The sequence below is a fragment of the Artibeus jamaicensis genome, unplaced genomic scaffold (assembly GCF_021234435.1).
Source record: "Artibeus jamaicensis isolate MK-2021 breed Jamaican fruit bat unplaced genomic scaffold, CSHL_Jam_final contig_490, whole genome shotgun sequence".
NCBI lineage: Eukaryota > Metazoa > Chordata > Mammalia > Chiroptera > Phyllostomidae > Artibeus > Artibeus jamaicensis.
The window spans coordinates 7,634,468-7,647,807 of NW_026521861.1; the positions used below are offsets into that span (position 1 = coordinate 7,634,468).

Below are 13,340 nucleotides of genomic sequence, written 5' to 3' on the forward strand. Positions count from 1 at the left end.
AACAGTTTCCAGTCCCTTAAAAAGTTAAACACAGAGTTACCCTATGACCCAGCAATTCTACTCCTAAGTAGGTGAATACCCAAAAGAACAGAAAACATATGTCCACACAAAACCCTGTACACAAATGTTCACAGCAGCACTATCCATATCCAAAATGGAGAAACAGCCTAAATGCTCATTAACTGATGGAAGGACAAACAAAATGTGGCCTATCCATACAATGGAGTATTATTCAGTAATTAAAAAGAATGAAGCACTGATACATGCTAGGACATGGACGAGCCCCGAAGATGTTATGCTAAATGACAGAAGCCAGACACAGAAGTCCATGTAATTCCATTTACATGAAATGTCCAGAATATAACATATTATGATCATATAACTCCATTCATATGAAGTGTCCACAAGAGGTAAATTCATAGAGATGGAACACACAGCAATGGCTGCCTGGGTAGAGGAAAATGGGAAAGGACTAGTAATAGAAATGGGGCTTCTTTTGCTGGGTCGGGGTGATGAGAACGTTCTAAAACTGACTGAGGTGATGGTTGCACAAGTCTGTGAATACACTAACACCATGAATTGCACACCTGAAGTAGTAAATTGTAAGGTATGTGCATTGTATCTCAATGAAGTTGTCATACAAAATACAATGACACAACGTGTGCATGAAAGGGTGGCCCAACGCAGCGGGAGTAAACTCGGTCAGGCCCTGGCGCACACACCCTTGGTCCACAACGTGAGGACCACTTCATGGGAGACGCCGCCACAGGGATTATGAGGAAAGGAAGGACAAAGTCAACAAGAGCCGAACTCCAATTGCTTCTGTCAGGACGGCAAGGGGTTTACTGGATCCTAAAAATATCCAAATGCATCTCTTTGAACACCCTAATCCACATTCCTGACATAGAAAGAATAACTTCCTGAATCCTGCTAGTTTAGAAGTGAGCCAAAGCTTCCCCATGACCCAAGCAACACCTACCCCCAGGGCTAGGTTGTGGTCTCCGTGGACTTGGCTGAGCTCATTTAATAACTAGGGTCTCCGTCTGCCAGGGACCCCGAGGTAGTGGGGGACAGGCCACTAAAAGGCCTTGCTGTGCTTAGTGCAGACACCACCCATTCCAGCTCCGTCTCACAGTTCCACATCCAGACCCAACCAAATCTTGGGTTCTCCTCTGAGAAACTGTTCTAGAGGAAGACTATGAAAGCAGCAAGACAAGCAGAAGGAAATTCATAAATTCAGAGGCAACTGTCATGTCTCATTCATTCAAAATAAAGCCCTTGCTTCACAAGGCCCCGGGCCGCTTGCTGCAAGTCCAGGGAGACAGCAGGCAGTTTATGGGCTGGGGTGGGAGACTTTCCAATGGTTCTGAAAGCCTACTTTCGGTTATTTATTTAGTTGTTCACAACCTCCAGCCAAGGACTTCATGTTTCTATCAAACAGTCTTCTGTGGGAAAGCAGTCGTATCTGGGCTATTTCAACTAGGGGTGAAAAAAAGGACAAGACCCAGGAACGGTTTCATTAATGGCCAGTGCAGAACGAGATTACCAGCTGAGCACTCTCGGCTGGAGCCTGGTTTGTGCCCCTTCTCAACTGCCTTGACTCGACAGAGGTGAGTTCTGCAGCAGCCCCAGTTCACTTACTTGTACTGAGCACCCGAGTCGATGAGGTACACCTCATCCAGCGACAAGGTCCTATTCGTCTCGGGGACCGGCCTAGGAAATGTAATCAAACACTGATTATTCCACAAATGCTGTATCTGGAGGAAGGGTACACTTAATACTATTCTTACAACCTGTGTAAGTCTGAAATTATATCAAAATACAAAGTTACCCAATAACTCAATTATTCCAACTAATATTAAACTCCCACTATTTAAAGACCCAGTCAAATCTATCTCCCCAACTAAAGAGTTAAAGAAGAATAACATGCTTCTTTATACCTGTCTCCATCTGTGCATGAAACAAAATAGGTATTCATGAGATAATTGTAAAAGCTACAAAAATAATAATCAACAGACACAATGAGACCAAGCCAGAGTCTTGTAAACTAAGGAAAGAGCAGCCTGGAGTCACTTGTCTCTGTGTGTGGGGTCCCAGGCCCCAGCCTCAGCCTCCAGGTCCCTCGCTGAGTCCTGACCTGATCAGGTGCCTCCCCACTTGCTTCTCAGACCACCAGACAGGCAGGTGAGTGTCTCAATGTGGGAGTAAAACCACAAGGGACTTTTGCTGGGGAAGGGAGTGGGTCATGATGCTCTTATGCCAGAGTCCTTTTTCCAATGAACAGGAGGTATTTTTAAAAGTGACCTCATTTCCTGTGCCTTTTCCCACACAGTCAGTGCACTGGGAAATGCTACAAGGGATGAGAGCAGCCCAAGGCCCTGCCCCACAGCCAAGAGCGGTGCTCCCTCAGTTCCAGGCACCCTGTCCCTCATCGCTCAGGCGTCAGCAGCCACTCCAACCAGACGTGCAACCAGATCCAGAACCCTGCTCTCAGCAGCCTTCCAACAGCCTCCGGTGAAGAAATGCCAAACGAGAAGCAAATGTCTCCTCCTTGCTCTGAAATTGTTTTAATGTGTTAATTATCTGGAAATTCTAGGAGAGTGTCCAGCCAGGAAATTCATCACGTAACTTAAACACAGACAAAAGCTGAAGGCCTTTGACATTTTAACATGGGAACAGAAGCATTAATGTGAGAGAACGGTGGAGTCACATTTGCGACTATCTCACACAAGTAGCTTCAGAATGTGCCCCAAAGCTAAAAACCTGAAAAGCAGTGATCAAAGCGGGGTGGGAACCTGTGCCAGAGTACAGAACAGTGAGACAGACCAAGTGCTTTCACTGACTGCACACCACAGACGGGGAGCAAAGAGCTCGAAATGCCCAACCAGGCACAGCCACCCGACTGGGCAAAGCCGAAGCTGGAGCCCCATGGCCAAGGCAGTTCCGTCTCCCACCATCTCCACAGGCAGTGGTGCCCTTCCTATCTCACAGAGCAGGGGTGCTCAGCTCTGGTCCCTGGGCTCATGCAGGTCACCTGGTAACAACCCCACAGGCTGGGGCACCAGGCTTCAGCCCTGGGGGATTGTTACCCTTCCCTTTGGGAGGGAAGAGAAGGGGCTGATTACCTCCCTACCTATAATGGGGTATTCCACAATGTAGTGATGCGTTTTTTTAGTATGGAGTTTCTTACTAGTGCATCAAGAAAGCTGATGTTATCAGAAAAAAAAAACACACACACATACACACTAAAAAATCATTACGATTCTAATCATTACAATTCAAGGGCTATGACTACAGCTTCTGCAGCCTCAGAAAGGAGGGAGGAATGACCAGTTGACTGCCTCACGGAGAATGTCAATGCCACACATCTGAGCCTAACAGGAGGCTCCCAAACGCAGAGGCTTGGGGATTGAGAGCAAGTGGACCTTACAGGTCTCAGTCCCACATCAGAACAGTGTCAGCAGACACATGGAGGTGGGCACTGGGGCCTCTGCTAAATAACGCCTTTCCCCTGCGCAGGCTCCTGTGCAGAAGCAGCGGCCAAGCCGGGCAGTGTGCCCCTCTGCAGGCCTTACGCGTAGTGAATGATGGCCCCGTTGGGCCCCGTACTGGAAATCGTTGGGAAGCTCAAGTCCACAAAGTCAGCCTGTTGCCTGAAACAGAAAGACACACGGAGCAGAGTGACTGGAAAGGCTGCTGAAACCAGGGCCCTCCCAGCCTCACTGAACTTGTTGGGGAAATAGCACAAGGTTCATGGGACCCCAGACAGACCCTTACCTGCGAAATTCCTCAGCTTTGTCAGCAGCTGAGATCTCTGTCACGCCACCTTTGGGCACCTACCAAGGAAGTGGCTTATAAATCATCTGGTGTGATAATTCATGCAGCTCCTACTTATTAGAGAGGGTACCTTGAAAGCTTACTTTCCCCTCAGTTCCCATGTCTCCACTGTCCCATGTACAGGACACAGCCTATGTCTCATTTAACAGGGAGGGAATTTCCAAAGGCTCCCACCAAAGCCATCTAAGGTGAAGGGCTTCTCGACCTGAATTTCTACTTGACTATTTTAGACCTCGGTATTATATCCTGGAACCTCCCAAAACTTAATACACCTAAGTTTGAAAATACAAATGCATCCATCCTCTCCTAAGAGAGTCATCCTAAATAAATAATAAAGATAAATGCAATGATATTGTTACAGAGTTACTGAAAATAGCAAGAAAAATTTAAAAACAGGCTAAACATCTGAAAATAGGAGGAATGGGTAAATAAATCAGTCTGGCCACTAAATGCAGTCTCCGTTTGGACCATTTCTTAAAAGCCTTAAAGCACATGGAAACGCTCACACTACGATACCAAGTAACTCAGATAAACAAAACAAAGTCGTGTTTGTGCACCAAGAGATGAATAAAAATGATTTACACAGATGAGCAACAGCCAGAAAGAGTTACACTAGTGGCAATATGGGTGATATTTCTCAAATTTAAGCTACTTTCAAAGAGCTGTTTAATATTTAAAAGGAACATGATATCGGGTGACAATAACACAAAGAGTCACCCTCCTCTCAGCTCTAGGGAGTGAACTGGCGGGAGACTAGTGGCTAAGAGTCTACGTAACATAAAAAGTTTAATGGCTTAAATTGATGTTCAAAATGTACAGAAAGATGTTTTTCTCTGAATACAATCGGTTTCCTCATAGTATTATCATGAGAGTCATTTTTCCTTATAATGAAATTCCACCTAGTTACAAGACAATTCCCTAACCCCAAAAGGACCCACTCTGTTGAGGAATGTCTTCATCCTTGTTACTATTTTCCATAATTAAAGAATTTTTAAATACACACAGAAAAAACTTCCAGAAAACAACTACTGAAAGAGATCACTAAAAATCAGACGAGGATCTGAGACACCACAGTCACCGGGGCACAGGAGACACCTCGGTTGGAACCACATGCATTCATTCCTGGACAATCTACAGCCATATATTAAACAAAGACTAAAGAACCAACCTCTTTCTCCAGCCAGTTAAAGAGTTCACAGAGGGCAACAGCATCTTTTATCTGTGAAAACAATGGAGACATTTTTTAAGTTATTGCTGAAACTCAGGTGAGCACATTCGGAGCCCAGCCCTGGCGTGATGACACAAACCATCAGCAACTGGGGCTCGACAGGCACTTCCCCTCTCAGGGACAGGCCCCCTCTGCTGTTCAGCAGTCCAGACTCAGTGCGGAGGGGTCCACCACAGAGCACACACAACTCCCTGAGAAGGTTCCCTCCGGTCCTACCAGGGCCAGGAAAGACAGGCCACCATCCAAAGCCATCTCTGAGCCCCAGATCTTTCTAGACCCTCCCTAGGTCTCATTCCATGGGGTTTGAAACACAGTCTGGGCCTTTTAACAGGCTTCACCTTCTTCACATTCATCTTCATCATCACCACTATCTATACTATCATCGACATCTTTTTGGTTGTATGTTATATAGCCTGTAAAGATCGAGCCCATCAAGTATCTTATTTCATTCTCTCATTAAATCTAGAAGGCTCAGAGAGGTTCCAACCTTGGGCCAAGCTCAAGGCCACAGAGCAGGTGAGGAGCTGGGCCTTCTGAGCACCACACATCCCCTCTTCTGCACAGGCTGCTTTACTCACATGAGCTCGCCGCATGCCCTCTGATTCGGCAGAATTCTTCACAGCTTTGGCAATGCAGATGGGTGTGTAAGGCATATAGCAGCGATGTCCCTAGGGGCAAAGGGCAACAGGATGGGAAATTGAGCCCAAGGCCAAGGTGATCACCTCTTTACCCAAAATATCACATAAGACGAATCATTTGAAGAGTTCCCACCTAGGGCCCAGCCAAGCTGGCCAAACCAGGAGACCCAAAGACCTGCTTCCTTTGGTTCATGCCTCTGAGCCTAGCAAAAGGGGCTAGGGGCCATCAAAAAAGATGTACATCTAACAAGTATTTCTTTTCAATCCCCTACCCCCTTGGCTCTCTGAGATTGCTGTCTGCTGCCATCAGCAAGACACCGCTTTTCAAGCCTCCGTAGTTGTGGTCAGAGTCCACCAAGGGCTCAGAGCTTGACTGAAACAACCCCTTCATTTCTGCCCAAAGGAGACTTTCCCAGCATCTTGGGACACAGGTGCCTAAGGAGGGAGGGCTCCTGCCCATCCCCCTTCTCACTCAGGGATCGAACCTCAATTACTATTCACGGTCTGATCTTAAAGGGCTGAGAAAACCCTTCCCAACTGGAGAACAAGTTAGAATCCGGCCTGTGTTACAGGGCAGCAGGACTCGGCACCACCTCGCACTTCCACACCAGCTTCTCAAAGGGCCTCTGCTCCCTCCGCTCTCCTTATTCTCTCCCTCACATACACACCCTTCATGAACAGAGAAGGCAGGCAGGATCCCCATGTAAGTCAAGGAAGAAAAGCTCTGAGCAACTGAGTGTCTCACCCTGTGACAGTCACAGGGGTGTTATGACAAGCCAGGTCTAAGGGGCAAGGTCTGGGCTCTCCCCAGGTGGCCCACAGCTTGACTGAGAAGAGGGACATAACTGGGCTTGTCAATGGCCACCTGGAAGCCAGAGACTCAGGGCAGTACAGTCAAAATGGTGACATCTAAGTTGGCTCAGGTTCCAGTCCTGCTCTGGGCCCCAATTAAAATGAAGGGACGGGTATCGCTCAGCAGAAGTTCGGTCAAGGGCAGGGCTACCACTATTACTGGACCTTTGGCAAATCTCCAACTCCCCAAGCTTCTCTGGGCCTCTGATCTCCTTATCTACAAAATGTTAGGGGGTTGGGGATGAAGTATGTTCCCCAAACTTCAAGCTGTCTCATACCACTTGCAAAGCTCCTACCCTGGCCACCTAACCCCTGGACTCTTATTTACTTAATGCTTTTCTCTAAACTATCCTTAAATCAACTTAGTTTATTAAATTCAACTTTATCTTAGAAAATAATTTTTATACCATGGTCTGATATGCTAGGTATATTTTTTTCTAGTATACACTAAAACATTTTTAAAACAGATACTTTTAAATAAACCAAAGCACTAAGGTACACCACCTAAAATCAACTCTCACGCCACACCCTAGAAAACACAGGACTCGATGGGTTCTAAGGCCACTCAGACTCTCGAAATGGCTCCAGCCCAGAGGGCTCACTCAGGGAGACAACGCCTCTGACCCAACGGCCAGTCTCGGGGAGCTGCCTGACCAGCCTCTGCTTCAAAGACAAAGCTACGAGATGCCAGGGCTGGGCGAGGGGCAGCGGGTGGAGCGTGGCAGGGTGCAGATGGGCTCCAGTGTGGCTACCAACCTTGGGGATGGCCTCGCTCACGGCATAGCTGGCCTTGTCGCTCACCCACACCTTCTCCTTCGGGGACAGGCTGGTGCACAGGACCTTGAGCTCGCTCAAGATGGACTTATAGGGAAGCACCTGGATTCTGTATTCGGCTTCCAGGCTCAAGTCCAGAAGCAGGTGCTCCTTCACATTGGGGGCATCTATGCGGTCACCGTCAATGAAGAGCCTGCAGAGGGGCCACAGGTGAGGTGACAGGAAAAGGAGGGCTCATGAATGACAGCACAGACCCACAGTACAACGGGCCCACCCTCTGGCAATGCAAACCAAGCAGCTCTGCCCTCCTTCCCAGTCCCTTCCCGAATCCTGCTCTGCACACTGCACACTGTCCCCATGTATACTGTCACCATCTACCCAACTCCCCAAAAGTCAGGACCTGGGCACTGTCCCCCTTGACACCCCTCCCCCCTCCTTAAGGTCTTTAGCCCAATAGCCTGAACGCCTATCAAATCTGTCCAGCTTCAGCCACCACCTGGCCCAGTCACTGCCCTGGTTCAGGCCACTGCCATCTCTCAGCCCAATTAGTGCCACAGCCTCCGACCTGGTTTCCCTGCCTCCAGTCTTTCCTACCCAACCTGCTTTTCACAGCCAAAATATTCTTTAGGATTTACAAAACTGATCGATCATATGGTTCCCTGTGAAAAACTCATTCAATAGCTCCCCACTGTCCTTGGGGTAAGAGCCAAAGGTCCTGAACGTGGCTCCCAAGGCCTCCCTTTGTGTGGCCTCTGCTCACCTCACACGCTCCGTTCCGCCCACACTGACCCCTCCGGGTCCTCCACGTGCACTGTGCTCTCTCCTGCCCCAGCCTCTGAAGCGCCCTGCCCTGTGCTCAGCCACCCTCCCTCCAGTCACCTCGGCAACTCACACGTGCCCTAATCTCTGCTTCAGTATTGCTTTCCCCAAGAGTCTGCTCTGACCCCGAGTCTAGCTCAGGCCCCTCCTATACACCTGTACCCATCCCACTGATCAGCTGGTGCCCAGTAGGCACCCAAATCCCCTGGGGAGACACTCATCTGCCCGACTCTCACCAAGGACCCCGTCCGTCTCATTCAGCCCAGCAGCCAGTAAGACCCTAGCACATAACAGACACTCAATACCTATGTTGCCTGAATGCAATAAGCCACCTCAGTGGAAGAGCAATGGCAGGAGGACACAGGCAACACGTTAAAAGATGAACTACGATTTGGGGAGGTGCGACTCAGGGGAGTCTTCCGTGTCGGTTTGACCTTCCAAACGACTGGGTTTATTTGCACTGTGAACCCAGGGTTGTGTTAACTGAGCCAGCACACCCATTGCTCTGGCTGCTAGAGCACCTGGAGTCAAATGTGTGGCCTGAACGAGACTTTGCAGCGGGAATTTCCCTGCCTAGTTATTCTTCCCTCTCGCAGTACTGTAGAGACTTTCACAGATTTCAATCATTTGGGATAAAGGCAGTTTGTACATAAACACCTACTGTCAAGGAAGACAGGAAGGGAGAGGAAAACGGAGGCAGGAGGGGAAGACCAGGAGAAAAGCCGCGAGTCTGCAGAATGTGAGGCAGTGGCTGGCGGCTGCGACCAGAAAGGGGCACACGGGACCGCGGCTGCCTTGGGGAAGGACCACAGCTGCCGTGGGGAAGGACCGCAGGTGTGGGGCCAACTCACATGATCGTCTCTAGTCCGATGATTGCATAGGAGAAAAACACCGGATTGTGCTCCACATCTGACCCTCGGAGATTGAACAGCCCTAAAAGAAACCAAGAGTCCCCGTCAAGTGCCTGACTTGAGATTTTGAGCGGTGGCCTGTAGGGGAGGCGAGAGGTTCGCTCGCCCTGGAAGGAGGCGGTGGCTTCTCTCAGAAAGGCTGGGCCCTAGGTCCTGCCCGCACCTCTGAGCTGCAGTTGCTCGCGGCCGCCAAATGATGGCACCAGAACTGTTTCCTATGCGGCCCCCTCGCTGTCCCAAGGCGGGAATGGAGGAGTTATTAGTCAGAAAACACAAGAAATGCCCTCCAAACAAAGAGCTGAAATGGTCCGCCTGGTGGTGACCTGCCAGGCCTTGCCGCAGAAGAGCCTCTGGCAGTCCCGAATAAAGGGGAAGGAGCCAAGCACTGCCCCCCCTTCCGAGGCAAACAACCCAGGGCAGAAACACTGAGACCCGCCAGGACCCAGCCAACTGAGGCCCTCTCTGAGGGTCAATGGGCCCCGCGGAGGCGGAGCTTCCCGGCAAAGGAACAAAAGCAGTGAGTCAGAGGGGCCCACAGATGAAACCTGAGCCGCAGCCCACCCGTGGGTTAGCAGTGCCGCTGCTGGCTGGGTGGAGGACCGCCTACAGCCAGCGTCAGGGGGTCTGGTGAGGTCACTGCCTGTCTGAGAAACTAGAGGGACCAGTCCCAGCCCCGAGCACAGCTCTGGTTCCCGGGCTTCCAGCTGCCTAATGCTTTCTCTCCTAAGGATCGGAGTGCCAAAAGGCCCAGGCGGGGGTAAAAAAAGACTGCCTCTATTTTAAAATAATGGCCTCTCAAAGTAAAGCAGCAAGGCCACATTTTTTTGCCTATCAGACAAAACTAGCACTTAAAAAAAAAGACAGTGCCTGGGGCTGGCGAGGGTGTGACAGGAGGGGCTCCTCCTAGGCCCTGTCACCTCTCCGGCAGGTAAATGGCAAGATAAAGTCCATCCACGCAGGTATTCCCTAAACTGTAATATCACTGCTGAAAGCCAACCGGAAACAGAAGAAAATGATCAGAAACTCAGTCACAAATTCTGATGCACCACGATTTTGATGGCAGTATCATAATTAAAATTGTGGCAGGACCGGAATTAACCAAAGGTCATCCTCAGAGGAAAGGTTAGGTACGTTGTAGTATAACCATATTTTAGCTAGGATATCTAATAATCAGTTAAAATCACATTTATACATGCTTAGAGTATACTGATACACTGAAAAAATCAAGCTACAAAATTATATATGCATAAAATGTTAAAAGTGATTCTCTCTGGGTAACACAAATACTGGTAACTTTTTTCTTCTTTCTACTTTCTCTGCATTTTCAAGGTCTTCACCAATGGCGGTGTGTGGTTTTGTTTTTGTTTTTTTTAGTAACCAAGGGGAGAAATTAGCTTTATATGTCATTTTCTCAGACGCTGAGGTTATTAAGTTAATTAGGGAGGCAAGTCACTGATACACTTGACAAAGTTTGGGGCTGGGGGCTGGAGACGCAGGACACTAGGGTCTCTTTCACGAGTGAAAAAACAAAAAGTTGAGGCAGAGCCCGTCCTTGGTTATCCTGGGTCACGTCTAGTCGGAAAACAGCAGACAGCATAGGAAGGCTCAACCTGATTCCTTCAGGTTCCGGAGATAACAGACGGTACTGAGTAATTACATGAGGGTAATTTAAGGTTTAAACTCTGAGAAACAGCTGTTGTGTTGAAAAGCTTTGTAACAAACTCTCAGTTTCTAATTTTTCTGAGGTAGAAATATTTCTAGAACATTCTTACAGTAAAGAACTTATTAGGGAACCACAGGAAAAGTATATATAGAAAAGAATGTCTCCAATGACCCCACTTGTACACCTGTAGAGAGACACGAATGTTGACAGGCACACAGTGTAGAGAGGAAATGTCCCTCCCTGTAGGTGTCACAGTCGGGGAGAGACTGGCCGGAGGTGGACATCACCACAGATTTAATTAACATCAGCCCTGGCTGAAATACTACTCAGGGCCAGGCCCCGATCCACCCCCCCCAATCCTTGTAATCCTTTCTCCACCCTACTTGGCACGCACATGACCATTTGGTGACACAGGTCTCTTCAGTACTTCCTGGCCACGCGGAAAGATGAGTGGCTCCAGAACACGGCTTCCCAGAGAACCGAAGGGGAGATTGGGTAACACGCCCGAACCGTGAAACCGGAGCACTCACATGCGATCTCATCCAGGGCAGTGACCACAAACCACACGACGTTCCTCTCAGACATTTTCATCCGGAGGTCCGCGACCTTGTCCTTCCAGGAGACGCCTGCAAAGACAAGCATGCTCGCGACTCCAGCCCCGGTTCCGAGGACCTGCGTCCCAAACGTTCTCAACCAGCACCGCACCCCAGGGAATGTGTTGTGTGAGCAGAGAGGAAACCTGGAATCGAGCCGTGTACAAGAGGTGTGACTCTGTCCAAGCCAGTTAGCTGGCTGTCGAGAGGCCTGGCTACCTCACCAGCAAAATAAATTCACTTGTCCAGCTAATGTCTGTGGGGCATCCAGAATTCCCAGACACAGACGTCTGCCAGGCACGTGCCGGTCACTGCTGTCACGGCTCTGAGCTGCACCCAATCCCTGCCCTCACGGGGCTTACGAATCTCTAAGGAAAGACAGACACTGAACCCAGCAATCAGTTATACGGTTGGACAAAAATTCACGCGACGGGGAGCCCAGGGAGCTCTGCGCATACACTGCCCTGCAGAAAGAACTGATCCGGTCTCAGAGGTCAGGGGAGTCTCACCCACCACTTCACATTCCTGGAGCAGCAAGACTTGCCTTCCAGTGCTAAGATCGCGGGAATTCCCTGCCATCTGACTCACTGTGACTCTCCTCTCCAAATCCCACTCGCCCTGTCACATACAGCCAGGGCCCCCCCGCTGCTGCTACCCAGGATGACGTCGTGGCCCTAGAGGAGCTCACACCACCAACGTCACCCACCATCAAGCAGCACTTGCAACTCTAGCTGCAGCCAACTGTGACCAGGGAAGACATCTGTCCTATTCACCCAGCACCTCCCACAATGTCCCGCACTCACACGTCTGCTGAACAGAAGTCTTACCAGCCGCGTTTTCTCTCCCCTCTCCTACAAGCCATAGGTCAGAGCCTCTACTGCAGGGTTTTTTTTTTAATTTCAAAACACGCAGATGGAAAATGTGTAGCTAACCTGGGCCACTCACTGGACCCACCCCCCGCCCCCTACGCCCACCTCTGCATCTGCAATACCCTTGGTGAGGGTGTCAGAAGGAGAGTGAGCTGGGGCGGCCCCCACAACCAAAAGCTGCTTTGAAGCTCCGCACAGGAATGCTATTTAAAACTTGGCCGAGAGTCTGGGCTGCAATGCTTTCTTCCCAGGACCCCTCGGGCAATCTGCCTGCATTCCAGACATCCCCCATCCACCTCTCCTCTCCCCTTTCTACACCCAAGCTCCCTCCCCTGCAGCCCTACCTCCCAGGCCTTTCTCTCTGCACTCCTCTCTGTCCTATCAACTCCCACCTTCATCTCCCACAAACTGTTCACAGACCCTGCTCCTCACCCCCCCCAGCACACAGGCCAAAGAGACCTCCCCACACCCCAAAGGCTCTAAAGCAGAAGGGATACGAGGGCGGGGGCCCAGGAGGGTAAGCCTGCAAATGCCAGCAGAAGAAAAGGAAATGGCACCTAGAAACCTCTAGGCTCTTTTCCCAGTATCAGACACATGAACAGGCAGTTAGCAGCTGCATGGTTAAAAATATATGTATTTTAGCAGCACCCAAAGTCTGCCCAGAAAAGCCCTGCAAGAGTAACTGATTCCAGGTAAGTGGAAATAAATAAAGTGCCTGCTTTCACCAAATGCCCCACTGTTCCAGGGTGGGGCAAACCCTTCCATCAGCTCAAGCTCCACTTTGACTCAAAGGACTGAGATGGAGACAACAGTGACGTGTGGAGGGGACCACGGCTGGAGGTCCTGAGCACAGCCGTGGTTCTGACCTGTGTAATCCAGACCCAGAGTGAGGAGGGGCTTGCACGGGCGCTCAGGACGGTCTGTCCAGATCTTGTCCACAAGGTTCTCCTTGACAGGAAGAAGGTGGTGACCGGCACTTCTCAGAACCTTGGCCATCTTCTTCCAATAATCTGAGGAGAAACACACACGGCGCAGCTGTGAACTGAATACCTGTGAACAGGCAGCGGGGCTCTGGGAGCCTGGCAGCCTCCGAAAGGCGAGCCTTCCGTGGCCCTGCGCTGGATGTGCAGAATGAGAAGCTGTACAAGGGCACCTT

At 49.9% G+C, this 13,340-nt stretch overlaps 1 protein-coding gene across 1 annotated transcript in view; it reads right to left on the minus strand.

Moving 5' to 3' along the window:
- XPNPEP1 (X-prolyl aminopeptidase 1) overlaps nucleotides 1-13,340 on the minus strand; it is a 51,694-nt gene that overhangs the window by 8,779 nt on the left and 29,575 nt on the right. Inside the window, exons 7-15 of the mRNA XM_037165595.2 lie at nucleotides 13,051-13,194; nucleotides 11,253-11,348; nucleotides 9,000-9,081; nucleotides 7,312-7,522; nucleotides 5,644-5,733; nucleotides 5,006-5,056; nucleotides 3,778-3,836; nucleotides 3,576-3,653; nucleotides 1,642-1,713 (exon numbers count right to left, since the gene is read on the minus strand). Coding sequence (XP_037021490.2) covers nucleotides 1,642-1,713; nucleotides 3,576-3,653; nucleotides 3,778-3,836; nucleotides 5,006-5,056; nucleotides 5,644-5,733; nucleotides 7,312-7,522; nucleotides 9,000-9,081; nucleotides 11,253-11,348; nucleotides 13,051-13,194 — 883 coding nt within the window. The remainder of the gene's footprint in view (nucleotides 1-1,641; nucleotides 1,714-3,575; nucleotides 3,654-3,777; nucleotides 3,837-5,005; nucleotides 5,057-5,643; nucleotides 5,734-7,311; nucleotides 7,523-8,999; nucleotides 9,082-11,252; nucleotides 11,349-13,050; nucleotides 13,195-13,340) is intronic.